Below are 17,532 nucleotides of genomic sequence, written 5' to 3'. Positions count from 1 at the left end.
AGGCTGGAATCAACTCAAAAATGAACCAGAGATAGTGGATCAGCTTTTATGATGTCATATTGTTTGTGGTAGCATGAAGAAGTTTATGCTCGCATGCACTGTTAGCATGTTTTTGCTGCATGCCTAACCATTTAACACCCACAATCTCAACACTAACCAATGGTGTTGGAATTGTGGGTGTATGTAAAAATGGTTATCTGGCGTTATTAGCCAAACCTTTTACTGTTGATTTGGTTATGGGTGAATATGTTGCTGTGCATGCATGTGCTTATCTGGTCCTTGATCTATTTTTCCAGATTTGTGTATCCAGCTACACTGAGGCAAATTGAAGGTTGATTTTTTTTATATATATTTATAAAATATTAAAATTAATTCATATTTTGTGGAAATAAAATTGTAAATTTACAGTGTTTTCTTGTGTCCTTAATAAATCTCACAGCACCTGTCACTGATAAAAAGAAAAATAGCTTAATCACAACAATGCAGTGCTGCTACCAGTAGATTTACATGTAGGTTACCGGGTTATAGTTTCAGCTGAAATCAATAGAATTTCTGGATTGAATCCATCTGCTCCATTTTAACCAGACTCAGTTGTTTAATGTATTATATAGCAAATGTTTGAAAGCATCCATACGAATTTGATGAAGGAAATACATTACTTCTATATCAAGTTGGGAATGAATCTTCAGACAGAACGTTAGTTTCGCTGTTCATTGACGACTCTAAATTGCCCGTAGGTGTGAATGTGAGCGTGAATGGTTGTCTGTCTCTACATTATAGCCCTGTGATAGACTGGCGACCTGTCCAGGGTGAATCCTACCCTCTCCCAATGACAGCTATCGGCTCCAGCCCCCCCCCCGCGACCCTGAATACAGGATAAGCCGTAGACGATGGATGGAGCTGCTGTAAAGTGCCCAGAGCAACTTGGGGTTCAGTGACTCGCTCATACGAACCGGGAATCAAACCTTGTGGTTTAAAGACACATTTATAGTTGAATAAAGGCACACTACTGCAGGATGTTTTTTGTACAGAACATGCCTTAATGTCCATAAGCAGCCATTTCAAAATGCCTTTCCACCCTGACTTCATGAAGACACCAAAGCAGTGATTTAAGGAACCATATTGCATGTGACTTTGTTACTGACATGCAGGGCAGTTGCTAGGAATTCTGGGCCCCCTGAAAGAATATCGGTGTGGGCCCCTCTACCCATTCATTGCCACCTACTGGGGGCTGTGTGTGGGCCCTAGCGGGCTGTGGGCCCTTAGAAATGTCATCACCTTTCCCCCCTATACGACGGCACTGCTGACATGAAAACAGTGTCTTCACAAGAAAAGGTTATAGGCAGGCATCCTGATATAAGATTCATGACATTAATTTTCATCATATTTACATCCCTTTACATACACAAACACATTAATATATTCAAATGAAAAGAAATGAATTAAAATGTATTTTATTTTCACTTTAATGTGTATGCTTTTTCTCTGATAGTCATGGCTTAATTAACCCACTCGGGATAAAAATGAGATTCACGTCTACAATACAGACTCCACGTGGCATCTGAACGATCAGAATCCTAATTATTTGCTAATTGTGTTACAAGGAATGAATAGCTAGCAGAGAACTAACATAACCCACAGCAGGGAAATAAATGACTATAAAGCTAAACAATGGTAAGCCAACATAAACATAGCTGGTATGAAACCCACAGGCAAGCACCAACATAGATAGAACATAAATAACATTCAGACAATATAAGGTCATTTTTAAATATTTGTTATACAAGGGAACGGTCTGGTTGCGCTAGAATTGGAGAATTTTCACTGTTGCATGGTCAGTGTTACTTTTTTAAACGTGTTATCTAAATCCTTTGGGACAAGGAAATATGACTTACCGTAGACTAAAAAGAATGAATAGAAATCGAAGAAAGAGAAGAAACACGATAACCGATGCTACATTCAAGGTCCTTTTAGTCTCGCTGGCCCCTCCCAGCTCATGGTATCCGAGCAGCGGAGCTCGGAGCCCTCTCCTGATTGGTCCATATCCAAGAATCCGCCATATTCAAACTTCCGCCGTGGTGTGTGTTCTGTTGTCATCGATCTTCTGCTTTCTTTGTACATATCGGGCCAGTTTTCATACGTTTGGACTTTGCCTTTTGTTCGCTTAGCCGTAACTACGTGTTGGTGTAACTGGTCTCAAAACGAAGCCTCGTGCAAAATGGAAGAAAATGAAGAAGTTAGAGGGAGAACGGCGGTAAAGAAAAAGCAGAAACTTCGCAGGACGTCATCGAGGACGTCCACCACCAGTATCATCAGCGCTGCGGAGCCGTCTCCCCAAACACTGCGGAGAAACAGCTCCAAGAAGTACGTAGATTACGCCTATGGAATGTGATATGTACTCTTTTGTTAATTTGGGGACTCTGTTTTTAATCACGTAATCTCACTTTAGCACGCGCTGACGTTATCTGGTAGGCCAACTGTGACGGGCAGGGCTGTTATTGTAACTGGCAAACGGTGCATTCAAGTGCACATCGGAAACCATATTCTCCATATTCTGTTGTCCCCACGACTCGTCTTTGAACTGCTGATGTAGCTAATACAGAAACTAAATGTTTAACCTTTAATATAATAAACAGCTGCTTTAAGCTGTCTGATTGTTTAAGCAGGGAAAATCTAGAATCATGTAGTTTATTAATACACGTGAAAGCTACAAGTATAACTAAATATGAAAACATGACCAACTGTGGCTGAAACGAGTATTGTTTGTATATAGTTTTTTAATCGATGGATTGATCAAGTAGATTTTTAGTAATTGTTTAGTTTACAAAATGTCAACAACAAAAAAATGCCCATCACAACTTATGAAAGCCCAAAAAGGCTGTCTTCTTATTGCTTTGTATTGGTTGACCAACAATCTAAAACTGAAAGATATTCCAATTTACAATTCATATTACAGCTCTATAATCAATGGTGGTGTAAGTTAGATGCCGTTAATTTCAGGATGACTTGAAGGCAGGTTTACAAGGAGTAGGTTGTGTAGCAGTGTGTTCAGCTGACTTTAGCCTCGACAACACCCTCAGGGTGTCATTCACGAAGAAGAAAACATTATAACTCTCTGTAGCTGCATTGTTCTGTCCATAGCAGACTTTTTCTGCAGCCTTTAGATATAAACGTCCCTCAATAGTGAAATACATTGGCTTTTCTTCAGTGCAGTTTATATACCTCGATTTGCTATTTCAGCTGCTATGTCTGCACATATGATCATATTTGTACATCAATAGAAGCCAAGGAAACATCTTCAGCCGAGTAGTGGGACATCTCTCTGCAATGAAGGTGATAGAAACTGGTTGTCATTGTGCTTGACCATTGCTTTCTTTGTCTTATTTCCCATAGACCTCCACTGCAGAGAGGCAGCTCCTTCACCTTCCTCACACCTGGGACTCCGTGGGACTTCAGTCTAGTGAGTTAACGTTGAAAACATAATAACATCATGTTAGATCGCAGTGGACACATCAAGGCACCTATAACCTGTTGAAGCATTTTGGGCTGTGAGCCTTAGATTCGATTAGATTAGAAATGTTGCTGCAAATGTGTTGTTTGAATCTTCAGTGGACTGTATGGAAGTAACCAGTTTGTAATGGAAGTAAATAACCAGTTTGTATTCTTATGTTTTCTACAGAAGAGAAAGCGCAAAGAGAAGGAAGATGACACAGTCAGTCTTTCCAGCTTTGACCTCAAGGTGAGAGTCAATTTCCTGTCTGTCTTTTTTGTGCGACCAGTGTAGCACCCTTGAATGTGTCCTCACTACAAACTCTAATCCCCCTGCGTGACTCAGGTATTCCCATTGGACAGCCATGAGTGCTCTTGTGTCTTATGCGCTCAGGATAATCCCACTACACCTTAGACTGGCACAACTGTCTGAGGAAATTATAAGGTGACAGAAAATCCGTGAGTCAGCATGATTTGCAGGTTTTGGCTCTGTGGTTAATACGCTTTCTATACGTCAATAGCTTAAATCTCCATTTTTTATTCCATAACATTAAACTTAACTAAAATTAAGCTATGGTATTTGAGAACGGAATAAAACAGTGGAGTATTTCTTGATGCGTTTAGGGTGGTTTCTCATCCGTATAACTGACACCAAACAGTGCTTTATAACATATCAAATATTATCTTGTAAGTAATAAAGTGAAAGGGTAGATCTATCATGTAATTTCTGCAACTGCAGAAAAGCATTTTTCCCAGGCATTGAACAAAACGGGCTGGAAAAAGTATTCCATATTGTGTAATTGAGAGAGCCTTGTATTAAACCATGCCGTATGCTTCACCGCAACAATCCACACCTTAGTATAACTGAGTTAAACTGAAGACGGTTCATATCCTTGATTCTCAGGAACCCAGCAACAAGCGTGTCCGACCTCTGGTCAAAGTTTCATCCCTCGTCAACTTGATATCTCCTTCAAAGAATGGAGCAGTGCGGCGCTTTGGTCAGACCATCCAGGTAAATGTCACACTCACTCTACAAATTTACATTGCAGGAACTTACATGTGTTAAATTTGTGTTTGACTGTAAAATCTTTTTTATTCTCTAGTCCATGTCATTACGTGGTGACAACAAGTCACCGGGGATGTCCCTCAGAGCTAGCAGCAAGGCCACGGGCCCCACGCCCACTAAACGCAGAAACAGCACGCTGTGGTCGGAAACACTGGATATCCATCAGAAGAGCACGTTCTCCACCAAAGAGATCAAGAGACAAGAGGTTCTGCAGTTCAGTCTTTTAAGCGTTTACAGCAGAGTCGTCTTCAAAGTATTGAGAGCAGAAAAATGGTAACCTCTCGTGCTGTGATTTCTCTTGTGTCTCTTCAGGCAATTCATGAGCTTTACAGGGGAGAGCAGGATCTCATAGAAGATCTTCAACTTGCACGAAAGGTAAGAAATCTTTCATTAAAATGCTACAAAATAATAAAAAATGTTCTGCTCCCTTTTTGCTAACACTGCTATCTTTCTCACGTTTAGGCATACCATGATCCGATGCTAAAACTCTCCATCATCACAGAGGAGGAACTAGCTCACATATTTGGGGACCTGGATGCATACATCCCCTTACATGAGGGTACATTTCCACCAACCATTCTTGATCTCAAACTGCTTTAAGGCCAGGGCAGGCAGCTGTGTTATGCCTGTGCTCATCTTGTAGGAGGGGCTTAGGACAGAGCTACAGGATTATGGATGTATTTTTTTTAATTATGCCCTGTGTGTTTTGCCTTTTCCAGAAAACAGCCTAGGTTGTTATGGAATTTCAAGTGATTCTGACCATGTGTGTGTGTTTTTTTGTTTTCATCTGCAGACTTATTGATGAAACTGACAGAGGGAACTGGCCCCGATGGAACAGTAGCTCAGATTGGACAGATAGTTATAGACTGGGTGTGTGTTGATGTTTACCTTACACATATTACCTTCAGATATGACCAATTTCTGCATGTAAAATATTGTAATTTTTACTTTATCTTCTTAGCTGCCTGGTCTGAATGCTTACAAAGGCTACTGTAGCAACCAGCTCGCAGCCAAAGCCCTGCTGGACCAGAAAAAACAGGACAGGCGGGTCCAGGACTTCCTGCAGCGTTGCCTGGAGTCGCCCTTCAGCAGGAAGCTGGACCTCTGGAGCTTCCTAGACATCCCACGTTCACGCCTGGTGAAATACCCGCTGCTGCTACGAGAGATCCTCAGACACACTCCTCCTGATCACCCAGACGTAGTCAGTCTGGAGAGAGCTGTATGTTTTTCATTACATACCATTACAGTCACAGACTGTTGTTGCTTATAATGACCTATTATATTTGATAAATAACATATTATGCTACTATTTCACTGATTATGTAATCTTGTGCATTTTGGCAACTAATCTGTCTTTCTTTAAATATCCAGATCACTATAATCCAGGAGATTCTGTCTGATATCAATGTGAGAAAAGGGGAGTCTGAGTGCCAATATTACATAGACAAACTGGAGTATCTGGATGAGAAGCAGCGGGATCCTCTCATAGACAACTGTAAGACCCTACTTTGTCACGGCGAGCTGCGGAACAAGAGTGGCTCGGTGAGAAATGGGATTACTCTCTTTATTATTAGCATACACACATACTGTATGTTGTCTGTGTTCTATCATTTTCTTTTCATGTGTTTCTTTGCAGAGGCTGCATGTGTTCCTCTTCTGTGAGCTGTTGGTTCTGACCCGGCCGGTGACCCGGAACGACAGGAGCTGCTTCCAGGTGTATCGACAGCCCATCCCAGTTCTGGATTTGGCTCTAGAGGACCTGCAGGATGGAGAGATCCGCATGGGGGGCTCCTTCAGAGGGGCTTTCACCAACGGAGAGAAAGGTGGGTTTAGTTGCACTCCACCTGCTGGAAGAGTGTGTCTGAAGCATGTTGTTTCATTTACTGACAGGAATGTTTAAGTATTTGAAAAGTAATTCACAGATGAATCTGTAATGAAAGCAATCATCAGTGTGGAAGTAAGGTATTAAATATGCGTTTTCGGACCAGTTCTGGGGACTGACTCCCTGGAGAAACTGCCAAATGGGGAGCTCCCTGAGAATGTTATACCTCAAGAACTTTCTATCCGTTTGCATTCACACCACCAACAATTTGAACCTTGAACAGTAGAACTGAACTTGACTGGAATCTTACCTTAGCTGTAACATTCGATCTGCTACTGCACAGATGGATCTAACGGCACAGACAATGATGTCTACGTAGCATTTTCTTTTGTGTATTTGTACCTTGTACTTTTTGTACATTTTCCACCTTCAAGGTTTTTCTGGCATTGTGTTCTTAATACCATTTTCTGGCTGACATTCACAGTATTGTGAACTTGTTATAGGCTCACTGTGAGCTCAGAAACCATTATGTCATTCACACTGATCAGTTCATCAGGAAGAAAGACAATTTGCGCTCTGTATTGTCTGCTATTTTTACATTTAAAAAATATATATTTTTAATGATGTTTTCGCAACATGTCAGCCACACAAACCCTTGTTATGTGTTCATAAAATATAGCTGAATTTTTTACTTTGCACCCCTCTAACCCAGGTACAGTGTCCCTTTACTGACCATTTAATTAAGATTTTTATTTGTCACATGCACATTGTCATGTCACATTGTCATTTGTCACGTGCACATGTCATAAGACATAATGTACAATTTAAAGGGGCTGTTTTTTTCCTTTCTCATAAAGATGAGGCATAAACAAAAGCTGTAAAAAAAATGGCCAAGGAAGATGGGCCTTCCTCTTTAAAACTATGTAAACTTGCTATAACTGATTGTGATGACCACTTGGAGGCAGCAGAAACGAGCTGTAAATGCAACCAAACAGTTGGTTAATTTACACATGCAGCAGACAAGGAGCAGCATTATCATTCAGAGATGTAAATGTAGGTCCAATATTCACTCTCATCATTATGTTAGTCTGTGCCAGCTCTTTAAGGAAATAAAAGGACTCTTTAGCAGCTGAATGTTCCATTTTGAATATGGGCATATCAGAGTTTTTGTTTTTGTTGTGGAAAAAAAGACACTTCGTAAACTGCAGAGTGAGATGAGAAATCCCTGTTGGTTCAGCATTTCAAGAGACCCTATTGCATAACACATAGTCGTTTGATCCATTCTTTAATTGAAAAGCAGATATAAATCAAATGTTCTGTGTTGACTAATGATCCTTAACAATGTGATGAAGACAGACTAAATACTATATGGAGAGAATACGTACAGTATTTTGGGTGGAGGTAGAGGGAGTGGGGAGTAAGAGTAGTAAGTGGTGGCATGAACAAAGATTTGTATATCCCACTCTTTGCTGCCTGTTGTCCAGCTGACCGTAGCTCTTTTCTTTCTGTCCTTCTAGCTAAGAACGTTTTCCGTGTGAGATCTCTGGATCCCTCCCACGGCCAGTCCCACACCCTGCATGTCAATGATGTCTACCACAAGCAGCAGTGGCTCAACTGTCTACGCACTGCAATGGCCCACCAACAGGGAGCTCTAGCCAGAGATCCACCAGGAGAAGCTGTCAAAGCTAAGCGTCGCTCCTCCACCGTCTTAGCCACCATCTCTGACGAGGAGGCAGACGAGAACTGTCCACCCGTCTCTGGTCCTAAACTCAGGCCTCAGACGCTCTCCAAAACCAGACTGGACCAGAAGTTACAAGGTTCACTAAGGAGGAAGGAGACTGGAGTGTAGACATTGCCTCTGTTTCGTCATTTGTCTGTCTGTGAATTTTCAAGCAACCACTGTTTTTATGCTTTATGTCATTGTAGCTGCACTGAAAAGTCTTTCCAATCATTTCCGTCCAAATGAATTGTCAAGTTTTAGTCTTTAAAAAGTGTAATTAGTTTACAAAAAAGAAAAAAGCAATGTATCAGTGTAACTTAAATGTGTGTTTGCGCCAGCTAAATGTGTGTGGAGTCGGGGCTTTATGTGTCTACCTTTATACCACTTGTAGCTCCTTAAATATAGTTTCAACATTCATTTCGGTGTTGACGCAACTTCCTCTTCTCAAAACATGTTTTTACTGCAGTCATAATGTCAATGAATCTATACTTTATATTGCATGTGTGCAGTGTCAAGATAAGGGATCAAGAAACTGTGATGGCTTCCGCTGTCCATAAAGGAAGCCGTCACGGGAGACATGTCTAAAAATGTTTGAGACGAGATATAAGATAATGAGAAGAACAGTGACCATGAATGTGATCAAGTAAAAACATTTATTGAAAAGTTGAACGAATCTCTACTTGAAAAGATTCTTGATTGACTGAGATTGTATGTTACAAGCAGCAGACTGACATTCTCAGTTTGCTTGGGGTTATTAACCCCGTAGTCACTTCCTTTCCCTGTTGACAGAGCTGTTCACCAGTGATTGCGAAATCTGCCACGAAAATAGAAGCTTCTTCAGCGTGCTTCCTTCCACTAAGTATGTTGAAATCTTTCATATCCTTAATGTAGTTTTGTTATTTTTTTCAGGTCAGAATACAATTGTAAAGACCATTTGATATGTCTGGAACATTAAATACCCAATGGGGAAAACAGCACTTTGACTTATTTCCAGTTCTTGGTGAAATATGATATATGATCTGCCCTCCATACAAATCAAGCTGTTTTTTGGCCTGAAAGACTTTGGATACTGCAGAGCTATGAAATGATTAGCAATGACTGGTGCATTTACTTATTTCCAAAGCTAGATTTACATGGAAGTATAAATATAGCTGAATGTTGTTATGCTTGAGTTTGTACTCGTGTAGATGATATTTTCAACATTTGATGTGTCAAGAGTGACACGCTAGCACATAACATTAGAAAAGGATGTGTGCCTAATGCAGAAAAAAATACAGCATTAACGTCTGCAGTGCAGTTAAGGAACCAAATCCGAAAGTGCACAAAGAGGAAGTCACTTTTGGATGAATCCTGTTCGGGAAGACAGACTTCAATCCTCCTCTGTCAACAGCTTTTACATCATTTGGTTCATCTGGTTAACTGGGCTGTCGGTGTCTGGCACAAGATCAGGATCCAAACTGTAAACAAACACGTCGGCAGCATCCTGTCCCATTAAAGTTACCTGTCTGTTTCCCTACTCCCCTTCCTCTTCTTCCTGCTGGTCCTGCCACAACAGCTGCACACCAAACCCCTTACCATTTGACTGTTGGGGCCTCTCACACAGTGTCAGCTGCTGAACCTTGGTATTTATATCTCATGGTCAACCACCAACAATTATAGCTTCTCAACAACCTTGCCGACACCATCTTCTGTTGAAGTAAGACACTGTTGGATGTGTAGATTACAGCTGTCAGTGCTGTCTTTATTTTAGGATTTAAAAGGTAACTGTTAGTGGAGACAACGGGCTGCTGTGGTTCAGGTAGGATACAATAACAAGCTCAAGAAAGTGAAAATGTTGGAGGATTTTCAACACCTTCAAAGAATGTGGCTGTCTTTCTTTTTCACTGAGTAAGCCCTTACATAACCATCTCTCTGCTACACATTTCATTTGTGACACGCAAGTCAAGATAAGTTAACCTCATTTAGCTAATCTTTTTTGGGGCTTATTTCATCATTTCCTCCCACAAAAAATACGAATCACTCTAGGCGTGCTAACTGAGCTGCATATTATCTGTTTAATATTAGCTTCCGAGTTATTTTGCACAATGCCTGCCATAGTTTCAGTTGTTGCAAAACATGTTGACCATTCATTATGTAATAGAATTTATACTTACAAACAAAAATATAGCCTTAAGCTCCAATTACTTCATTCATTCCACAAAGTTAAAAGTGGTAAGCTAAAAAGCTAAGACTGTTAGCAATAGCCTAACGGCTAAATTAAGTTCCGTTCAATTCATTCTGCTGCATTATTTGTGTGACAACAATTTTATGTTGTTAAATAAAAAAATTAAAAAAAAACATGTTTCTACTTAGCAAAGTAAGCTCTCATGCCCACCACAGGTTTTTAATAGCAGACTGTAAACTCCCTCATTGCAAAAACCTTAAAATGTGTAAATGAACTGTTTTTTCCCCTAGAGATTACATGTGTTTTTATCTTGGTTATCTTTCATGTGATTCCAGCTCATCTTTGTCTGCCCACTCGCAGCATCCAGCCTGGCAAAGGCTGTCTGTGAGGCCTGATCAAAGGATTATTTTTCATCCATTTACAAATATCCTCCAGTTTACTACTATTATATTATTTTCTCCAGTGTTGACAGATGAAAGGGCTTTGAGGAAATCTCTTTATTTAAAGCAAAGTTTCCAGACCAAGTTGGCCCAGTGGAAATGACAGCAGTAGCTGAACTTGTATCACTGTTCACAGACCATCTGACCTCATGTAGGTTCTAATGACACCAGCAAGTTTTTCCACTGTCACAAAGATTTACAAACCATCTCCCCACTATTAACAAAATATTTTTACTTGGCAATATAGCCTTACATTTAAATTGATTATGTATTATTGCTTCTCTGAATTTCTCCGATCCATGTGTCCATCCTGGAGGACTCATATTTGAGTTAGAAATAATATAATACTCGTAACTATGTTTTCTTTAATGTATAATTACCTGGAATTAAGAATTGTGTTTTCGTTAGCTCTGATAAACCTTTGTATCTATGTCGGGAGCGGATCCTCTGTGTTATGCATTTTTGTTGTTATCTGGAGGCCACCGTAGTTCACCAACAAGCTTGTAGAAGATGGTAACTAACTGATTAACCCTCAGCTTTCTACTACCTTTCCAAGACTGCAAATAAAGTGAGCCGCCGAGTGCAAAATCAAGGTAACGAAGTTCGCCTCGCTCACACTACTTAAGAAGCAACAAAAATCAAAGGGCAGCTGGCTGGACCACGGTTTTGAGTCAGGTGGCTAATGTCAGTGTTTTTTCAAAGGGATGAGTGAGTGGAGAGGTATTCAGTTGGTTGCAATCTGCAACTACACCACTAGATGGCACTAAATCCTACACACTGTCCCTTTAACATGTTTTCCTCTTTTAAGGAATATTTTCCTGAAAGAAACATTACAAACAAAACAACAAGAACCTATTTTGATCCTTGTAGATTAGTTACAACAGAAGACACAACTCTAATGAATTCTTTTTAAAATACTCCTGTAGTGGTCTATTTATTTACACACATTTGAGAGAGGTAGAACCATCTGTATTATTTACAAATTTACATTAAAAATAAATAGATACATAATATATACAGTGATATAATCCTAGTAATCAAACTATTTCATGTTCCCTCAGGGTTGAATTAGGTGTTACAGGATCTATTTCACACCAATGAAGTCATGACAACCAAGCCAAATTCATGTTTCTATATTTCAAGCTCCATTTATCAATACCTACCTGTTGTTAAAATCTCTGTAAATGAATTGTTATGGGACCTACATCCACACACAGGTGTGGCTGATTTGGCCAAACCTCAGGGTGAGGTCATTAGACTCCATGTAGTAATAAGGAAGATAAAAGGTGTAATTTGTTGCTGTAGCACATGCAAAGAGGTAACGGGAGTGTTTGATGGACAATCCCAAAAAGTGGCTTCATTGACTAGTATCCCTTGTATGGGTTTACAAACAGGACTGTATGGTTGAGTCTAATCTCTCTTACCCACCAGGAGCAATCACTTCTTGTGAAGAATTTAATTGCGAGTAGATACTGGACTCATTAGGTGGCCTTAAAAATGTCTTCAGTGGGATGCTCTTGTTGCTCTGTGTTAGCTGGATATGTAAGCAGGCAGTTGTTTGCTGAGAGGTTGGCCAAAACCTTTTGTGAAACTAATGCTAATGTATCAACAATATCTAATTTTCTTATTATTATTATAAGTTCTACATTAGTTATGACTTCTCAATGCACCCAACTAGTTTGGCAATCTTAAGACATTTGATCTGTGCTGCACTTCCTCCAGCACGCATTCGTCAACATCCTGTCATATGACTTCCAACGAGAGATTCACAGTCAGCAGACAAATCTGGTCTCGATTTAACCTTCTAAGAGCTGGGTCTTAAGTTTCTCATAGTTGATTAAATTTCAAAAACTGGAGGTGGCACGTAAGAAAGAAAATTTATGATGGGATTGGGCAAGCTCAGCTTGGGAACAACTTCACGTGCTCTAACGCCAAGAGCCACTCTGACAGCCACTCTGCTGATCTGCTGGAGACTTAGAGGGGTATCTACGGAAGAGAGAAACAACAGATTTTATCTACGCTCTTAAAGTACATTCAAACCAAACAGGAAGGAAACAGAAAGCGAAAGCCTATCTGGTCATCTAGAGCTCTAGGATAGTACCTTATATTGGTACAGAACAGACAAACCTGTGTGTATAAACTACAGATGTATGGTACAAATAGCAAGGTTGCTGCCATTATTTTAAGTGTCATGGAGCAGCTACACTGTTGACGTAGCCAACCTCCAAACATACCTTTAGATATATACATGCAGTGACTGGATGCACAGTTAAAGTAGACAAACTTACTCTCATAGAACTCAAGGCAGAGATAAGAGGGAGATCCCAGGCTGGTGTAGTGGATGGGCTTCTTGTTCATGTTATCTCTGGCATACACATTCCCCCCAAACTCCACAAGCAGATCAATCAAGTCAGTGCTCTTGATTTTGGCTGCGTGATGAAGAGCCGTCTCATGTATCTTGGCAGCATTTACATTTGCCCCTTTGGGAAAGAAAGACAAAACTGTATGAGAGAGAGAAAAAAGTCTTGTTTGTAGTATTTGTATTTAGACACCAATTATGATCCATCCATCCATCTTCTTTCACTCATCCAGATTCAGCAGGCTTAGGAGGGCACTATAGAGTCCATCACATGAGCAGCACGTTCCAGTTCTTCCCGGGAAACCCAGAGGCATTCACAGGTTGGAAGAGATATATAATCTCTCCATCTAGTTCTGGGCCTACCCCTAGGGTCTCTGATGCCCGGAAAACCTCTAAAGTAAGGCGTCCTGATCTATAGCTCTATAGCAGGTGATTAAAACCACCCAGTACATCATTCGCACCCAACTACTAAGCATCAGTAGTATTGGTGACAAGTGGTGCATGCGAAAAGCCCAGAGGATATAAAACATACCACCCAAGCCACAGCCTGTTCACCCTGCTGCCGTCTAGCAAGCGTTACGGAAGTATCAGCTGCCTTACCATCAGACTTCAGAGCAGCTTCTTGCCTCAGGCTGTTAGAACTCATCCTCCACCCTCGACATAAAGTTTGTGTGTTTTATGTATGTTGTTCTTATGGAGAAAAATAGGACTACAGCATTTCGTTATGCAACCCGGTTGTCTTTAACACATGCTGCTGCCTTGAAATTAATAATGCAAAAAGGCAAAGATACGTAAACATTACATTAAACTGGCGATTCATCCATATCCAGGTTTTGACCAAACATATTGTGACATAGGTCAGTTTGAACTCACCTGCATTGAGGAGAACTTTGGCGCAGTCATAAAGTTGCCTTGCACAGGCTACATGAAGCGGTGTCCCATAGTGGCAGTCATGGGCCTCCATGAAAGCTCCTTGGTCAATCATGAGCTGAACACAATCTGAATTTCCTATTGTGCAAGACAGGAAAATAAAGCCTGTTTAGAACTAAATTAAATGCTTTGCAGTAGAGTGACTTTCCAACCACAGCTGGGAAATAAATCCCAGGAGACAGGGAGTCAAAAAATAAAATCAATATAGGCCCCAACACCCCAAATGATGTCTCATTTGCTGTGGGCTTTTAAAGTGGCTGTATTTAGTAGTTTTCTTCCAGGAGTACATACACAGTTGTATGTTGTTCAGTATGAATAGATTTTGTCTGGAGTTTTACTGTAAAGCTTTTTTCAACCGCGTCACTTCAGTATTCAAATCAATACTGCAATCAATCGAGTGCGTACCAGTGACTCAGCAACAGGAAAATGTGCTCCTAGCACGATTTAGGACTGTGATGAACAAAGTGTAATTACAAACTGTTTTGATGAGTAATTAATTCACTTTTCCCAGAAAGATAGGTAGTTCTAGTAGTTCATGTTTGTACCTGCATTAACAGTACAAGTACAAACACTGTTTAGGATCAGGTCTGGCAATGCAAAACGGACGAAACAATACAAAACCGGCTCAACATACATTCCTGTGCGATGTTGTATGTAACAAGACACACCTCCCATGCAAGCCTCATGAAGCGGTGAGAAGGTAAACAGTGGAGGATTAACTGTTGCTCCATACTCTAACAGCAGCTTGACACATTCAAGGCTACCGGCTGCACAGGCATCACACAGAGGAGTGCTTCCATCAATGTTCCGAGCATCCACCTGGAGGAAACAGTGATAACATGATGAAGTCAAAGACAGAGTCAATCATGCACTGGCGAAAGGAAGCCACCAACATCACTGACCCCATCTCACCTGTGCACCAGCGTCCAACAGCAGTCTGACACATTGTGTCTGTCCCTGTATACAAGCCTCATGCAGGGGGGTGATGGAGTCAATTGCCACAATGTTAACCGCTGCACCGCCTTCGATCAGCTGCTGCAGCTGGAGGGCCCTGCCCTGCGCGGCGGCCTCGTGCACTGCTGACCGGTCCGTCCAGAATCCAAGACCATGAGCTGCAAATATATATATATATAACACTGAGCCTTTCTATTCATGATATTTACATGTTTACATATTTTTGGGGGTGTCTCCATCTCCATGGTAACTTGTGATGATTCACAAGATTCTCTCTTCCAAGTTTATTTTATCATTCCAACTGTTAAAATACAGCTGAAATGTTACTTGTTTTCATTTAGCATCAAGCACAAAGTAGAGAAAAAGATATTCACACGTTCATGATCATCTATATTAGATAGCACAGAAAGGGGCATAATAAACCTCTCTCAGTACAGCATGATCCAAACCAGGTTATAACACTAGTGTATTAGATTGCATTACACTGTAAGGTGCGGGTTATTGGGTCAATTAACTTTCATCTTTAAGTATGTCACATTTGCTGTTAAAGAGCGAAGCTACGTGTTTTTCAGTGCCTGCTGGCCTCACTAACACGTTTGCAGCTTGCTGCCATGCACAAACAGCCAGTTTAAGAAAGCTAGCATTATACGTCTGACAGACATTACAAGCTAGCCACCGTGAAATTGAAGCTAATGAAAGCTAATGCTGATACCAGCCCCATCCGGTCCCTCGCTTAGCTAGCTCAGTTTAGAACCGTTGTCTTGGGTTACTGCTGGTCACCGACTGTAAGCTACTTACCGATTTCTCCATACAAGGACGGTCTGGCGCGAGTGATCTCCATTTCATGTTACTGTTTTCTTTTCCGGCAACCGCGTAGATTCAGCCAAACACGTTATTCATGTTATAGCAGAAGAGTAGAGACTGAAAGGCCTGCATTATAGTAAACACGCTGGGCAGCAGGGTGCTCGGTGAGAGCCGCGGAGGTCCAATCCAAATAAACAATAGCTTGGTACTCTGGGATATGTAGGCGACTGGCTTTTTGAAAAGAGGCAGACCAGTCATAGTTTCCATGCCTGTGTCCAGACCTTTTAACACAGAGTACAGACCACATTTCTGTCTGATGTTTTTCTACATTCAAGTAAAATAGATTACTACATTCAAGTAATTGACTGAAAATAGACACATAAAATATTGTGATGATATTTTACAATGCAAAAGACATTAGACAAATGTATTTATTTACTATATTATATTCCCATGACTGTAAATTGCTTGTATGTGTGAATATGAGTAAACTGGTGACCTGTCCAAGGTGAACCCTGCCTTCACCCAAGTTCAGCTGGGATCTGCTTTTTTTCGTGTCCATGTGGTGTAGTTGAAGTTTGAAAATAAACTTACAAATTCCTTGCATAGCCTACACTCTTTTCTGAGGACCTAGTCTAAAATGTCTGGTTTTAATCAATATTTGAGAGAATATTTGGACACTGACTGGTACAAATATCAATGTGGTGTAACTGTAAAAAAAAAACTTTGTACCAAATGATCTTTAAAAGGTGAAATCCTAAATGTCCGTAAAATGTAATTAACTCCAGTGAAAATACCAGGAGAGGAGAAAGGGAGGTTAGGCATAATAGAAGCAAGGGGAAACAGCTGTAGAGCCAGATTTTTCAAATCTAACACAGGGAATTAAGGACTTATTTTGAAACAGATGTTGTAATTGGAAAGACTGACCAAGAAGTGTTTGGTGCGTTTTATTTTGTTTCTGACAACTTTGAATGTAGTGTGTTTTACAACAGGGTCACAAACTGTTTTGTCAGCAAATTGTGCAAGAGCAATAGCTGCTGTTTCTGGTTAAACAAAAATGTGTTTACTCTTTAACAAAAGGTCTGACCATGTAGGGTGCTTTCCACAATGTTCTAAGACACTTATGATAACAACAAACTGGTTCACTTTTGATCTATATTTATCTTTTTAACCTTCAAGTCAGTTTGACATCCTGGATATAGCCTTCAAATGCAGATCCATCTGTCTAGCTCTCTCTGAAATCTCTTTTTGTTTTTCCAAAAATGTGAATATTTCTTTAGGGAGTGCAGTAGTGAAAGCATGTGCTCCATCTGACAGCTTGAGAGAGTAGCAGCATTGGGTGGGGCTTAGCGATTGTTGAAAATGTGGAAAGATGAACCATGGCAATTTTGGTAAAATGTATGTATTTCTGTCAAGTTTAAATTAAGTGTGTGTTATGACATGGTTAAATTGCTGTTTCTTTAATGGTCTGGTTGAGCAATATTGCTGCCATTTCTCATTAAACAAAAAGGATTTTACTCATTAACAAATCTATATCTGTAGGAATCCATCCATCCATCCATCCATCCATTTTCTACCGCTTTATCCTGTATTCAGGGTCACGGGGGGGGCTGGAGCCGATCCCAGCTGTCATTGGGCGAAGGCAGGGTACACCCTGGACAGGTCGCCAGTCTATCGCAGGCCCAACATATAGAGACAGACAACCATTCACACTCACATTCACACCTATGGGCAATTTAGAGTCACCAATTAACCTATCCCCATCCTGCATGTCTTTGGACTGT

The 17,532-nt window shown here is 40.6% G+C and overlaps 2 protein-coding genes across 2 annotated transcripts; one reads left to right on the top strand and one right to left on the bottom strand.

Moving 5' to 3' along the window:
• Nucleotides 1-2,079: 2,079 nt before the first annotated feature.
• On the top strand, nucleotides 2,080-10,302 carry LOC311018277 (neuroepithelial cell-transforming gene 1 protein-like). Its single transcript, XM_084017157.1, has 12 exons — nucleotides 2,080-2,364; nucleotides 3,394-3,460; nucleotides 3,680-3,739; nucleotides 4,394-4,501; nucleotides 4,593-4,760; nucleotides 4,868-4,930; nucleotides 5,018-5,114; nucleotides 5,349-5,425; nucleotides 5,517-5,774; nucleotides 5,927-6,097; nucleotides 6,192-6,378; nucleotides 7,895-10,302. Exons 1-12 carry the CDS (start codon nucleotides 2,219-2,221, stop codon nucleotides 8,224-8,226), a joined length of 1,734 nt encoding a protein of 577 aa, XP_083873283.1. The 5' UTR covers nucleotides 2,080-2,218; the 3' UTR covers nucleotides 8,227-10,302.
• Nucleotides 10,303-11,604: 1,302 nt separating this feature from the next.
• Nucleotides 11,605-15,935, bottom strand: asb13b (ankyrin repeat and SOCS box containing 13b). Its single transcript, XM_084017794.1, has 6 exons — nucleotides 15,743-15,935; nucleotides 14,903-15,102; nucleotides 14,659-14,809; nucleotides 13,934-14,068; nucleotides 12,990-13,181; nucleotides 11,605-12,687 (listed from the first exon to the last, which is right to left on the bottom strand). Exons 1-6 carry the CDS (start codon nucleotides 15,783-15,785, stop codon nucleotides 12,539-12,541), a joined length of 870 nt encoding a protein of 289 aa, XP_083873920.1. The 5' UTR covers nucleotides 15,786-15,935; the 3' UTR covers nucleotides 11,605-12,538.
• Between the last annotated feature and the right edge of the window lie 1,597 nt (nucleotides 15,936-17,532).

This window comes from Eutrigla gurnardus (genome assembly GCF_963514095.1).
Source record: "Eutrigla gurnardus genome assembly, chromosome: 9".
Classification (NCBI taxonomy): domain Eukaryota; kingdom Metazoa; phylum Chordata; class Actinopteri; order Perciformes; family Triglidae; genus Eutrigla; species Eutrigla gurnardus.
The sequence above is the reverse complement of the archived record's forward strand: the minus strand, read 5'-3'. Positions and strand labels throughout refer to the sequence as shown.